The 15,207-nt window shown below is 50.8% G+C and overlaps 1 protein-coding gene and 1 pseudogene across 4 annotated transcripts in view; one reads left to right on the top strand and one right to left on the bottom strand.

The window, feature by feature from the left end:
* Nucleotides 1-1,565, bottom strand: part of Ndrg4 (NDRG family member 4) — a 38,608-nt gene extending 37,043 nt beyond the window's left edge. Inside the window, exon 1 of one of the 4 annotated variants that reach the window (XM_029532385.1) lies at nt 1,515-1,565. Coding sequence is in view for 2 of the 4 variants with exons in the window: in XM_021220863.2 (XP_021076522.1) it covers nt 279-315 (37 nt within the window). In the remaining 2 variants the exon portion in view is untranslated. Of the gene's footprint in view, nt 1-278; nt 496-780; nt 815-1,514 lie in introns of those variants that run through there. The other 3 variants (XM_029532386.1, XM_021220863.2, XM_029532384.1) reach the window with 3 other exon arrangements.
* On the top strand, nt 482-6,440 carry LOC110337806 (annotated as a pseudogene).
* Nucleotides 6,441-15,207: the final 8,767 nt, after the last annotated feature.

Below are 15,207 nucleotides of genomic sequence, written 5' to 3'. Positions count from 1 at the left end.
CCAGGAGGCCCAAGGATGCTTTCTCAGGGGACTTAGGATAATTGATTGGAAGGTTGAGACTCCGGAGCTCCCCCGGGGTTGCTAATCGGAGCTCCGCCGACGGGACACCACAGGGGGCCTCTGTGGCGCTCCACCCTCCCAGACGCCGGCGCTCGCGGCTCAGTAGAGCCCAGCGTGCTTCAGGTTTCGCTCAACTGGGAACGCGCACCCGAGGGCCACCGCGTCCCGACCCCGCTCCAAGTCGGAGAGCGGCAGCGGCGAGCGGCAAGCCTCGGTACCTGTCAGCAGTTGGAGCCTGTGTCCCAGCACCTTCATCTCGGCGTCTGTGGAGCGCGCTGGGCCGCCCGGGGCGAGGCGCGCAGTAGCCGCAGAGAGGAGCGGCGGGAGAGCGGGAGCAGCAGCCGGTAGCGCGGTGCGCTCGCCGCCCCCTCCAGCAGGGTTTAAAAAAATCCACCAATGGCACAGCCGCGCACCCCAAAAGGCATCCGCTGCCACCTGGCCGTGGTGAGCGCCGGAGGAGGGGGGGGGAGTGTGACACCGCGCGGGAGGGGCCCCTCGTGAACAAAGACGCCTACCGCCCCCAGCCGTCGCGGCCGGACCGGCGACAGCCGCGGTCTCCGGGGATCCGAGCCAAGAAGGCTGGGAGACAGGGCGTCGCCCTCGCGTGGGGAGGAGGGGAGGTGGCCGGGACGTGGGGTGGGGGGGGGGGGAGAGAAGGTGCGGGACTGCGGTGTGGCTGCGCCGAGAGGGGATCCCAGGGGTGAGGGCGCGGCGACTCACCCAGGCTGCCGAGCGACGCGGTCGCGGAGGCGGGAGCCCGGCCTGGACGCCCCGGGAGCTGGGGGCGGGGCGCCGCGCCGCGGGGGCGTGCCCACGTGGGTGGGTGGGTGGGCGTGGGCCGCGCTGCGCGCCCGGCTTGGTGGCCTGAGCCGGACTGTCGCGGGCTGTGGGAGTGGGCGGGAGGCCCGGCGGGAAGACCCACAGGCCGGGACCCAGATGCAATCTGCCAGCGCCCGACCTCCCCCAGAGGGTCCCGTTCCTCGCGGAGCGCCAGAGCCTCCCAAGGGGAACCCTGGCTCACTCCCGCCGCCTCTACCTCTCCTCCCCCGTCCATCTGAGGAGACGTCCTGGGGAGGTTGAGGAGAAGCTAGGGTTCAGTGGTCCAGGAGCCAACACTTCCCGCCCTGTTTGCAAAGTCTGAAGGTTTCTGAGGAACGCAGGCGACTTCCTGGCTAAGATGTTCTTTCTGCCCCCACTAGGGTCCCACCCACACGGTGGCCTCAACCTACTCCCTGCAGGTCACTCTCCGGGAGCAGGAAAGGCACGGGACTTTATTCTCCTCGATCTCCCTCTACTCAGGTCCAGGCCTGGATCCTCAGAAGGAGGGTCAAAGGCCCTGAAGTCTCTCCGACTTCACAAACCCTGAGCATCACCAGCCCTGAAATTGCGACGAGATAAAGAGTTCCCGGTGACTCATTCCGTTCAGGCTCTAAAGGTGACTGTGCACCCCTTACCTTTTTCTCTGGGTTCCTGTCTTTATGGCCCACAGATCAGGATCTCTCTGAGGCCCTGGGTGTGAGGAAGGGGCGTGTCAAGAGAAGCCAGCCCACATAACTTCTGACTTTGCTGCCTCTGTAAGAGGTGCTTTGCCCTTGGGCCTTGGCTTAAGGTGGCCACACCTGAAGCAGCAGGGAATTAACCCCACTGCCCTCTGAGGAGGCAGCTGAGAATTTAATGGCTGCAGGTGGGGCACACAACCCCTGTTTATGTTACAGCTTGTGGCTGAAGGGATTCTAACCAGCCGGAACAAGGCAGATGTGACTGACTGGCCTTGCCCTTCTCCCACATTCTCCTTGCCTTGCTAAAAAAACAAAACCAAAACCAAAAACAAAAACCCACTAGATTACATTCCTAAAGCACGCCATCAAGCCTCCTCCTGAGGCTGAGGTCCAGCTATCAAAGTATTGAAGTCTAGCAGTCAAAAGCCCTCTTTGGCTGCCCTAATTAACACGCCCAGTTAAAATTAAACACCTCATCCTAACACAGGGTGTTCCCCCTTTACCTTTATAAACCGCCATTTGCTTATGGGCCACGTCTCCTGTCTATCCAGAGACAGTCCTTTGTGCCCCATGTTGTCACACACATACCCCCATACCCCTTTCTCCTCTTCCTTTTTCCCTTCCTCTCCTCCCTCATCCTCTATCTCCCATCTTTGTCTCCCACCCCCTGCCTGTTGTCCCTCTGGGGCAAATAAAACATCCCTTGTGTGAAAACTGGGTCTTGGGGTGCCCTGAGCTGATATGGATCCTTTTAGTGACTTGGATTTGAACTGAGGTTCTTGTGTTGAGACCAAAGCGGCAAAGCTTCATTTCTTCACCTTTGGGAAACCCTTCCCTCTTAGTGCCTTCCTTTGTTAAGGGAGTTGGGGTGGGACAGTCTGTGGTGACAGAATGAACATTCTCCGAAATGTCTTTCTTCCCCAGGGCTATGGTTCTCTAGGTAGAAGACCAGCGCTTTCAAGCACTTCGTTTTTATTTTTTCACTCACAGAACTTCTAGCATGTTACTCTCTTCCAGCTTCTTTGTGTGCATCCTGGAGAGACAATTCAGGATAAAGCACTTGTCCTGCAAACAGAATTAAGCTCCCCAGAACCCACACAAAGCCCAGCAGGCATGATGGCCACCTGTAATCCCAGCCCTCAGGAGGCAGAGACTGCCTCAGTAATTAAAATGGAGATACCCCATATCAACTTTAGGCAAGCACAGACCAGCACACACATGGGTACCCCCACAAGTACACATATGCATACACATGTACCACATACATACATCCTTCTCCCCCCCCACCAAGTAAATGGTAGCCTGTGAAGAACACAATTAACTTAGTGCCTGAATACTTTAGTGTTCAGTAAGTGGTTGCTATTATTGATGATGATGATGATGATGATGATGATGACTACGACGACGATGATGGTAAAATTATCATTACTCCCTCATAGAGTCAGACTTTTAACTTCTATGCTTCTCAATAATTTCAGGACAAGTCTGAATGCCCACTACCCATCATCCTGTCACCTGACATTTATAAGCTCTGTGCCCACTATGGACTTTTCCAATCAGAGATAGCAATAATGGCGTCAAGATGGAGAGCGACCGAGGTCTTGGTATTCTCACCCAGTATATGCGCAGTACTGGCGACATTACTGTCGCGCAATGGCTTGGATGCACAGCCACCAGAATGCCTACAGAAAGTCCAGGAACTCCTGTTTCATTTTCCCGTGCTTCCCTCCGCATGCTGTTCCTCCCTGGAGCGCTCATGCTTATGATTTCGGGGATCCCTCAGCCCTTTCACGCCCAGCACTCAGCCTGGCAGGAGTCGCCCTACATTTCTTCCCATCTTGAAAGCTCTGGGCAGCTCTCGCATGACTGCAGTAGGACCTGGGTATCCACAAGAGAAGATGAAGCACTGTGTGCCTTGGAAGGGCAGGGGTCAGAGTCAGGTGACAGGGCAGAGTGTGACTGGAGCAACATGGAAGTCACCGAGGAGCTGCGCCAGTACTTTGCAGAGACTGAGAGGCACCGGGAAGAGCGAAGGTGACAGCGGCAGCTGGACAAGGAGCGTGCCTGGGTGGCTATGTGAATGCCGACCATGGCCTGTACTACAACCACTGCCAGTCAGTAGTAGTGCGCAGCGCCAGGCGGAGATGAACTGTTTGTATGGAGACAAGTGCTGCCAAGATCCTGGCCCTGGAGGCTGCCATACAGCTGAGTTTTGACCAAAAATATGACAGAAAGCAGCCCAAGTATTGGCCTGTCATCCTCCTGAGCCCTGAGCACAGGGACACTAGGGAATGCCTCTTGAACACAGCCCTCCACTTTGTTTTGGGGTTGCATTCTCTCCATCTGTTCTTCTGGACGTTTCTCAGAGACAGACGTCCGTAGACCGATAGGAACATGTTCAGCAAGTCCCAGAGGGCCTTCATGGTGGATGCAATCTAACAGCCACTAAGAGTTCTCTCAGCAGGAGGGATACTGTTATCAACACGAGAAAGATTCCCCTGACATAATGCAATAGTTGTATGTTACGCTGTCTCTTGAATTTCTAGTCATGTCTACTTCATTAAAGTCCTTGCCTAGAGATGGAGGAAAAAGAGGACCTAGAGATTGTAGGAGGCTTCCTGGTGAGAGCTCTGGTATGTCTGTCTGTGTGAGGCACAGCATCTGTAATGGCCTTGGACTGATACATTACAATGTGCCTGGCTCAGATGACCCATTGACTTCAAGTGAGAATTCTGCGGTATCGGGATTGGCATTTCAACCCCTGGATGTGGCGATCTGCTAGGGAGTAAAAAGGGTGATAGATGATGGTAAGCGCCCCCCCCCCGGGGGGGGGACTGTTGAGTCAAGCACAGATGTGGTGGGAACAGACTGTTCTGGACTAGTCACTGCAAGGTTGTCACTGCTGAGCCAGTAGAAGAAGGGTGCACTGTCAGGCCCCTGAGCCACAGTGGGGCTTCCTTCATCTTCAGTTCCTCCAGGGAGGCAGCCTGCTGATTGAAGGGGTTTTAACAGGGGGGAGCAGAACATAGCAGAGGGCCAAGTGCATGCAGGGACAGGGTGCCCCTAAGAAGTGTCCTTGGCCTTGTTGCTAGTTCCTTGGAAGACGCCTCATCAGTCACTGCTGTGCAGAATAAGCAAAAGACTTCCTCTGCCATGCCTAGGCCAGAGAAGAAGGCTTCCTTTCCTCATTTGAAAGCAGATTGAAATGTCAGGCAGGGTGCTTGCTGCACGAACCAGCCCATTCTGGATAAGTGGGGCACAGGGGGACTTAGTGAAGCGACCTATCAGGACGGCATGAGCCAGGCTTGATCAGCAGGCAGCCTTGATCTGGTGCTAAAACTTCAGTGCCATCCCCGGGCGCGGGTGTCGCAACCAGTAGTAGCAGTGGACACAGACACTGGACATTGTCATCTGGGCCACAACTGCCTCGGATGCAGAGTGAAGGCTGCTGCCACTGCCGCCACCCACGCCAGGTATCAGATGGGTGCTGGATCAGCTTCTAATTCACGGCCCAGAGTACAATATCTGCCTGGCGGAGCCCAGATCAGGCCCTCTGATAAAGCCACAAGGGAAGGAAGCCAGGAAGAGGTGTTCTCATGTTCTACGTGGGAAGTGGGCTCTGCCTCACAGGCTGTTCAGATGCCTTGGAGCCAACTAAGTGCCCAGAGGCAGGCACTTCAGAGAATGGAGGGCTTGCAGCACTTTTAGGAGAGGGCACACACACATGGACACTTAGCTTGAATCCTGGTGCTCAGTAACATGTTGTTCTCATCTCTGAGATTTGCACTGTGCACTGTGAGCCCCGAGTGTCAGCCAGCGGTACTCCCTTGTGTTCTCTTATCAGGACTCTTTTTCTTTTTCTTTCTTTTTTTTTTTCCCCAGTAGGTGAAAGACAAAAGGACCTTCAAGGCAGCATAGCTTGCTGCCCTTCCAGATGCAGAAACAGCCCTGCCTGCTGCCAGGAGGACAGGTGACTGGGTTTTTCCATTGTGGTGATGAATTGGGCTGAGTCACCGTCCCTCTCTGGTCCCCTCGTGACCGTGACCGTGACTGGAAGCAAGTGGAAGAAGCAAGCGATGGGGTCGGGAGGGGGCACAGATGAGCCTGAGGCCATAGAAACGTCATCTCTTAGCTGGGAGAGGGAATGCAGATGCTCCCTCCCCTTGACTCAGTGGTCATGAGCCAGGCAGCTCGCTGAAGGGGAATCATTCTCACCTTCTGTGACATTGACTTCCTACCCCTGGGTGCTGAGCCCTGTGCTAGACAGTCCACTAGAAACAAGAGTTGACCCAATATTGATCTTTTCTTTAAAGTTCATGCACCGATGGTAGAAACCAGCAGACAGATCACAGTCTGGGCACTAGGGAGGCATAGTCAAGATGTATAATTGAGGTTATTATGGAGTGCACTGAGGGGCTGGGGCACTCAGGGAGGTCTTCCTGGAGGAAGAGACAGGCGAGCCTGCAGATAAATGTAAGGTCAGTACATGGGGTAACTGGGAAGAGCTCTGTCCATCTACACACACACACACACACACACACACACACACACACACACACACACACGTGTATGTATATCACATATTTAGAGAGATATCAAGACCTTATCTAAAACAATTTTTAAAAGCCAGCATTAACATTTTAGGGTGTAACCGTTACCATTTTATGTTTATCTTAATAAAAATTGATTTGGAAAGCTGAGACAGAATTCTCTTCAAACCCAGCCTGGACTATCAAGTGAGAGCCTAGCTCAATAACAAATAAAACTTCTCCTCCAATGTAATTATAATAGCTACACTGTTTTTCCCCTCTGGGTACACCCAATTTTCTTAGCCAACCCCATATTACTTGAATATTTCAGATACGTTCATTTTTCATAATTGGAAGCGATATTGCAAGTAGCTCCCACCACCCCATCCTCTGCATGCATGGCTGGCAAGCCACTCAGCATCCTCCCTTGTCTGGTTATGTGTTCTTTGACCACCTGTCAATGCAACCCATTGCCATCTGGAAGCCAATGTGTGCTTAAAGCGTGGCTGTCTCTGCACCTGTATGGGTCCTGGGGAGAATCCAAAGTTAAGAAAGGTATGTCTGTCACCAGCCTCTACCTTCCCAAGGGTGCCAAGCTGAGGTTAAAGCCCTGGCTTTGATCTTGTTCCATAGTTATATAAAGTGTTATCATTGGAAGAGATTGAAGGAGGGGTAAACCCACCAGGTTATCTCTTCTATCATCGCATCTTCTCGTTAATCTTTTCAAATAAATATTAAAAAACAAAACTGACGCAGACCAGCATGTGTACTCTAGCTGAGTCACACAAGTCGATGCGGTAAATACTCTGTTACAGGAGCAGAGCATAGGTGCCCATTCCTGCCTTAGTCTCCCTGCCTCCCATGGTCAAAGAGAAGCACCCCTCATGGCTGGTAGTCGGAGCAGCTTCCCGGCACCATCATGCCCACTGGCTAGAGCAAAATCTCACAGGACTGACCAGTGGCACAGCTTCCATGGCCTCTCAGTGAGGCTAAGAAGGCAAGCATGCCCACAGATGGGAACCTGGCAGAAAGAAGATGAAAGGTGCCATTTTCCTTCCCAAGGAGAAAACAGCCACCCATTGGAATCTCTGCCTTGAGGCACTGGGATTTAGAATCCCCTTCCAAGCTTCTTGGGCTGCCATTGTTATGGTCCCACCCTGGGATCCATTCAGTCCTGTGGCTGGAGCAGCAAGGATAACTATTCTCAGTGCTACAGGGGTTCCCAATGTTGTCAGCACCATGACAGAGTGATAGGTAATTTTTTCTTAAGTGTTGAGAAAGAGTTTTTATGTTGAGTAGACACTGAACTTTGGAGTTTGTATTTTTCCCTGCAAGCTGCAGGCAGTTTCAGGCTCTCTTGAAGTGCTGGTAGCAACTCCGTGCCAGCCTCATGATTTCACAGGACACACAGATGTGCCTCTGTGCGCAGCCTCTGTGTTCAGTAGGTCAGTGAGTCAATGATTTTCAGCTCTTCGGTCTCTTGGGACACATCCCCATCATAAGTTTTAGAGGCCTCTTCTAAGCCAGATCAGTCCTTTCTTTGCTTAAACCTTTCATTGTGGCAAACCGTCTAACTCATGCCCTGGCTCCTGCATAAGCCCTTGCTCCAAGCCTGGGGTCTCCCTAAGCTGGCTAGGGTAGATTAGCTGTTCTCCTAAGGACCCACCCATTTCATTCCATTTTCCTGATTGCTCAGCCTGCATCTAGGCGGTCAGTCCATCAATAGCTGGTTCAGGGTTCCCAGCCTGGGGCTTTACAGTAAGCAAATGCAAGTCCTACCCTGAGGGAGACTTTCACCAATATTTGTTGAACAAATCAATGAATGAATAAGTAAAGAAAGAGCCACATACTACTGGCATACTACTGCAGTTGGCAAAATACCTGTGTTAGGCAACACTCTCAAAAATCATAGGCCCTCATCCCTGGAATTGTGACTGTGTAAGTTAGTTGACATCAGGGAATGAAGGTTCTAGAAGAAAGATGCCAACCAGATGGTTTATTTATTTATTTGTGAGACAGGGTCTCTTGTACTGTAGGCTAGCTTTAAATTTGCTGTGTAACCAAGGATGACTGAATTTCTGATTCTCCTGCCTGTACCTCCTCCCAAGTGCTGGGGTTACAGGATTGGGCCATCACATCCAGCTTATATGGTGCTGGGAAGTCGAACTCAGGGCATCTTTCTTGCATTCTACCCACTGTGTGATATCTCAGCTCAGCTGGCTTTCAGATATGGAGCTTGGGAGCCGGAAAGATGACTCAGCAGACAAATATACTTGTCACTCAAGTTAACAGCCGGAGTCCAGTCCCCAGGGTACACATGGTGGGGGTGGGGGGCAAAACCAACTCCAACAAGCTGTCTTCTGGCCTCCACGTGCGCACAGAGGCACCCCCTCCCAATAAATGAACAGATTTATAAAAATGTAAAATGTGGAGATTATCCCGGATTCTCTGGGTGGCCCATGCAATCACAGGGGTCTTGGAAGCAGATGGGAGAGGCAGAAGAGACAAGACAGGGAAACTTGAGGACAGTTTTTATATCTCCCCCGACCTATTTTTATATGAAGGACCCAGTGGAAGGTTTTGCACTGATACCAACCCATTGGCCCAGTGGGTTGGGTTGGATCAGGGCCACATGGATCACAAAGGAACACGGATTGATTGTAAACCTTCAAGGGAAGGGCTGGTAAGTGAAAAGGTTAGGTCCAGCAAGTAGACACCAGCGTGTTGTCTCTGCTTTGCCTCGGGTCCCTGTGCCATCTCGATGACACACCCACTGCCTTCACAGTCATAGCCAGCGTGCACCGAATCTCCACTTCTTCCGGTCAGGGTTTTTAACCTCTCCACAGAACCAGCACAACAGGCCATTGTGCAAGACTCATGGCAATGTCAATCAGGCAGGGTTACCACAGTAACAGCGAACATGCTGCCCCCAGACATACACTTCAACATATCATGTAGTTTGAGCTGATGGTTGAGAAGAACCAAATACACGGCCAGCTCTCTGCCTCCCACTGTTTGCCTCAAGTGGGACACACATTTGTGGGCTCTGTCTGCCCTGCCTTTGTTCTTTCGGGGTCTGAGTATGGAGAGGCAGGTTGGCCTGGAACTTGAGATTCTTTTCTTCAGTCTTTTCAGTGCTGGGAACAGAGGTGTGTACCACCACAGCCAGTAAGGCTTCACATTTGTAAGGGTCCCACTCATGGACCCCCTACCAGGGAGACAGCTGGAGCAGAGGGAGCCACCAAGGCATCATGGTGACATCTAACCGGCCCTATCTTCTCTTAGTGTTTCCCTACACCTGCCTTTCCACTATCTCCCAGAATCCATCTCTTTGTCTTATCACTTTGCTAAAAACATGTCAGATGCTCTGCGAGCCTGAGTCCTCCTGTGGTGCACTCTAATCTGTCTTCTGTCTTTGATAAGTATAACCTACAGGACTCCTCCAGCCAGGGACCTTGGGGCTGAGGCGAAAAGAGAAGTGGTTTTTCTTTCTCCTCTGCAATACTGCCTCACTTCCAGCTAGGCCTTCTGGTTCGCGTCAGTTCCCTGTGTCTGGCCATCTTCATAGTGGCTAGGGTGAGCATCCCAGTTGTCATTTGCACTCTGCCTCCAAGGCAAACGTGGGACCCCTTCAGGGGTCTCCAGCACCTAAGTCTTAGCTGCCTCTTGCTCCACCAGCCTCCCTGCTTACCCCATACATTATTTATGGCCAATTATTTGCCTCCCGCTAGCACCAGATGCTGCCTGCCAAAGCTGTAACCTCCCTGTGTCCTCTGGAGAGGACTAGGGGCGGCTTCCCTCTTACCAGCCTCCCCTGCTCTCCATGTCCCTTCCTCTCCCAGTGTATGGTGCAACCTGCCCCTCTTCCGACACACAATATACACCTCGTAAGCACGGTTCCTCCTTTGCTAAGCCAGCTGCTACAGTGGGCAAGCTCCCTGCTTTCCTTTAAGGTTGAACATGTTGTCTCTTCGGGTCTTGCAGCTGAAAGTGTGATCAGGATCACTTTCCCCTCCCAAGTGAGAGGGAAACAGCGCCCGGATCTGGTGGCTCCAGGGCAGCTGTATCCATGAGGCACTTACAGCCAGCTTGTTGGCTTTGTCTCCTTGTCTCGGTCCTGTTCTGAGGTCACAGATCCTTTCAGAGATTCTGGCAGTGCTCAATGCCATCTTGTTCTGAAATCAAGCTGTGCTACCACAAACACCCACCCATCTCCCCCTCTACTCTTTAATATTTTTTTATTACATTTAATTAACGTATCAATCTCTGTATGCGTGTGGGCACATGTGGGCCATGGTCAGAGGACATGTTGCAGGAATTAGTTCTCTTCTTCCACCACGTGGATCCCACGAATCAAACCCAGGCACCTTTTACCAGCTGAGCCATTTTGTCAACACCTTCCACCCCACTCTTCATAGGAACAACCACAGGAATCACTACACGCTCGCTCGGATGCTAAGCAGCCGAAATGTTTTATATATTTGTTGCCTTTAACTGTCTATGAAACAGGTATTTTGCTTGTCCCCACTTTAATCACTAATGGTTGCGCCTCAGATTAACCTTATTGGCTATAGTACTTGCCCCTGTGCAAAGCTGCTATCCCCATTTGATAGATGAGAAACCCAAGGCATGGGGGGGTGTGTGTGTGTGTGTGTGTGTGTGGGGGGGGGGGGAGATGTGGTAGAGTTAAGGAAGTTGCTGCGAGTATGTGATGGAGCAAATCGGATAGATGCCTACATCCACATACTCTTGGTCACTTCACTTTTTTCTGCCATTGCTTCTTCCTCCTTCCCTTTCTCTGGCTCCTTCTCTTTCTCTTCTCTGTACTGGATATCAATCAATAGGGTCTTGTAAGCACTCTGCCACTGAGCCAGGTTTTTCTTTTTGGATAAGGGCCTTGCTGTATAGTTCAGGTTGGCTTTGAATTCATGAATCTTTCTCTGCCTCCTATATGCTGGGATTACAAGCGTATGCCATCACATCTAGCTTCCCAACCCTTTCTCCGCACACCCTAGGGCCACCTCCAGTTTGCAGCCCTGCAGTACTTCCTGCTGATAGTGAATGCACTTGTCTCTGCTGTCCGAGTTAATTATTTCCAAAAAGCCATTTGGAACTCACTCTGCTGGATCTGATATGTTCCTTTTGGCTAATTTAATAGCTTTGCTTTCAAAAACGTATGTGCTTTGGAAACTTGTTTGCTGATGGATTGCTGTGCAGAGTTTTCCATCTTCGTTGTCTTCTTTGAACCTGGGCTCACACAGGCCTGTGGATTTCAGAGCTGGAGCAGTGAAGCAGGAGAGTAGCAGCCGCTCAACAGGAGTGAGGCGTTGGCTGACGGTGTGCCTGGGTTCAGCAGCCATGTGGGGCATGGAAGCTAGTCTCAAGTCCTGGGAAAGGATATCAGATCCCTGTAAGGAGAGGCAGCTTGGGCAGGTGAAGAGATGGCGCAGTCATTAACAGCACTTGCTGCTGTTCCAGAGAGCTCAAGTTCAGTTCCCGGCACCATGTCAGGCAACAAACAGCCTGTAACTCTAGTTCCAATGGATCTGACACCCTCTTCTGGCCTCTGCTCTCATGCACATTTGGTTAGTTCCCATGGATGGACACACACACATCGTAAAAAACGAAGCGCTGGAGAACACATCCCACAGGATCAGCTAAGCAGGACCCATGAGGCCTCACAGAACCTGAAGTGGCAATCACAGAGCCTGCATGAGTCTGCGCTAGGCCTCTGCATACATGTTGTGGCTGTTTAGCTTGGGGTTTCTGTGGGACTCCTAACATTGGGAGAGTCTCTGACTCTCTTGCCTGCTCTCGGGACCCTTTTCCTCCTCCTGGGTTTCTGTTTCCCGGTTGCTTGTCTGGTTTTGAAATGAGGGTTTGCATCCAGTCCTACTGCATTTTGTCATGCCGTTGTTGATAATCACTGTGAGGCCTGCTCATGTCTGAAGTGAAATGGAGGAGCAGTGGATCTGGGGGGGGAGTGGAGGAGGGTTGGGAGGAGGGCGAGGGGAGGCAACAGTTGGAATATATTGTACGACAAAAGAATAAATAGAAAAAAAGAAAAAGAAATGAAGAGGCAGCTTGTTTCAAGGAGGGGAGTGTGTCCCCAGAGGCTGAGAGCAGCTCTACCTGGGTGCCAGACTTGAAAGCATGATTAGTTTCTTCCTTGTACTTCTCTTGTAGCTGTATTTGCCAGTGTTTTAAGTTTGTAACAAGGTATAGAGGGCTAAGGATGCAGCCCAGTGAGGGACCACTTGGCTAACATACACAAGGCCCTGGCTCTACTCTCCAACATGGGGAGGGTTTGTATAACTTTAATAGTAAGACTAAAGTTATTGTAATGTGTAATTAAAAAGAAAACTAATTCATACAGGGAAATCTAGCCTCAGGCAAGTCTTGTTTTATGAACCTGGTGGATGAACATTTATAAACTTAACACCATGCCAGAAAGGCTCCCCGGAAAGTAAAATAGAACTCAATGGGAAGAGAGAGCAAAATCTGGGTTAACAACTGTAATAAAGTCATTTATATTTGTCTCTCTCTCTGTGTGTGTGTGTGTATAATATGAAATAGAGTGAGAGGTTTTTAAAGATTTATTTTATATTACTATGTATACACACACACACACACACACACACACACACACACACACACACATATACTGTTGCTGTCTTCAAACACACTAGAAGAGGGCATCGGATCCCATTACAAATGGCTGTGAGCACCATGTGGTTGCTGGGATTTAACTCAAAACTCTGGAAGAGCAGTCAGTGCTCTTAACTGCTGAGCCGTCTCTCCAGCCCTAGAGAGTGATTTTCCACTCCTACAAACAAGTTAAAAGTATACTAGTGAGCTGGGCCTGGTGGCGCAGGCCTTTAATCCCAGCACTCGGGAGGCAGAGGCAGGCGGATTTCTGAGTTCGAGGCTAGCCTGGTCTACCAAGTGAGTTCCAGGACAGCCAGAGCTATACAGAGAAACCCTGTCTCGAAAAACCAAAAAAAAAAAAAAAAAAAAAAAAAAGTATACTAGTAACTTTATATAAAGTCCCCTTCCCCACCCTGTCTTCCCTCCTCTCTCTCCCTCCTCACTTTGAGTCTCACTGAACAGGGTCTCACTCCATAGTGCAGGCTGGCCTAGAACTCACTATGTAGCTGTGGGATCTCGAATTTAAGATCCTCCTGTCTCAGCCTCTCAAATGTGAGGATTACAGATATGAGTCTGTCTTTTTCAGTCACCACCACCACCACCATCCCCATCACTATTTTGAGACAGTGTTTTACTGTGTAGCCCAAGCTGAACTCCCAATCCTCCTGTTCCAGTCTGTTCCAGGGATTTACAGCATGTGCCGCCACACTTGGTTCTTAGGTTCTTAGGTTCAGCCTGTCTGGTGAGGTATGGTAGCTTCTTATTGTTATTTCAATGCTGATAACACTTGGCTGTAACTTGGCTGTTACAGATTTTCATTGATGGGTCTTCTGTCTCCTGGTTCCTAAAGGCTTAATCTGGGGTTCCTATGAATATGACTTTATTTGAAAACAGGATATTTGCAGATGTAGTGAAGCCCAGCTGAGGGTGGCCTCTAATCCAGCACAACTGTTGTTCTTCTAAGAGGGGAATGAGGAAGGAGACCAGAGCTGCACAGCAGGAAGGTAATAGAGTGAGGAAGGAGAGGAGGACCCTGTGAGCACAAAGGCAGAGAGTAGAGAGCTGTGTCTAGAAGCCGAGGACCGCCAAGGTCAACCACGGACCCCAGAAGCTGCAAGGCACAAGGGAGGCTTTTCCTCTGGCACCTTCAGAGAATGCATGGCCCGCCTGACTGAAGGGATTCAGGACTGCAGAGGCCTTGGCTCCCTGTCTGAAAAGGAGGAGCCAGAATGAATTGATTCCCTCCAAGCCTTACCTTGTTTAGCTTGGTAGAGCAATAAATAAAGAGCGGAGGAATCATCGAGCCTTGAGAACTTGTTCTCAGCATGTCCACAGGCTGTGCAGCCTGTGGTCTCGTCTACCATCTCTCTCAAGACCCCAAGCTGACCCTTCAGTGGCTTGATCATCCCAGCAGCAATGACAAAGGAAAATCCATCATAAATAAAGCCCTTGAGCTGAGGCAGCTCTTCTGTGCGTAGGTCCTAAGTGCCCTACTCAGGCACTAAAGCCCTGACGTCAAGCCAGTTCTGATCGGCAGGCTCTCACCTCTGCATTATTTATCACGCTGTCTCTAGCAGCCTCTTTCTTACACAGATGTGAGAGCTCAAAACTACCCTCATTTTCCATCCTCTAAGAGTGCAAACACGAGCTGGTGGTGGAGTCTGGCTGGGGCTTGTGTGGATACCCCAGCCTGTCACACTTCCTCAGAGAGTGTGAACTGCAGGAGTCAAAGGCAAGTCCCGCCACAGCAGCGAGCCCGTGCCAACGATGTGAGAACAGACTGAAGCTGTAGATGTTCTGCTCATCTCTGACCGAGCTGGCACAGAGTTACTCTGAGGACCCTAGACTTACAGATCAACCAAATGCTGCCTCTGCCTGGATCACAGGGGCTGGAGGGGCAAGTCACAGTGGGATGGACATTTAAGATGGCCATGGACCCTTAGAAAGCATCTGGAGGGAAGTGATAATTACAGACACTGTAATGTCACTGAGAAACAAGTTCCTCTTGATGTCAGTGCTGTAGCCTGCGGTCTGTCCGCTGCCCCATCTATGTTGAAATCTACACACCTTATGAACAGGATTAACACCCCTATAAAAGAGAATTATTATTTACTTTCAGTTTTTGTGATAACCAAACACCTGAGAAGTTACTTAAGGATCAAGGTTTATTTGGGCTTACAGTTCGAAGGGCTACAACCCATCATGGTGGGGAAACCATGGCAACAGAAGTTGAGGAGACTGTCACATAGCATCAGCAGTCAGGAAGCAGAAGACAGGAAGTAGGGCGAGGCTACTGAACCTCAAGACCCATCCCCAGTAACTTACTTCCTTAGTGAGACTCTACCTCCTGTTCCACCGTATACCAAAACAGCACTACTAGCTACGGACCTAGTGTTCCAACGCATGATCCTGTGTGGATATTTCTAACCCTTTCCACTGTGTGAGGTGGTATCAAGGGGGCTCCCCTATGA

Source organism: Mus pahari, chromosome 20 (genome assembly GCF_900095145.1).
Source record: "Mus pahari chromosome 20, PAHARI_EIJ_v1.1, whole genome shotgun sequence".
In the NCBI taxonomy this organism is placed as follows: domain Eukaryota; kingdom Metazoa; phylum Chordata; class Mammalia; order Rodentia; family Muridae; genus Mus; species Mus pahari.
Note: the sequence above shows the minus strand (reverse complement) of the source record. Positions and strands in the feature narration are given on the sequence as shown.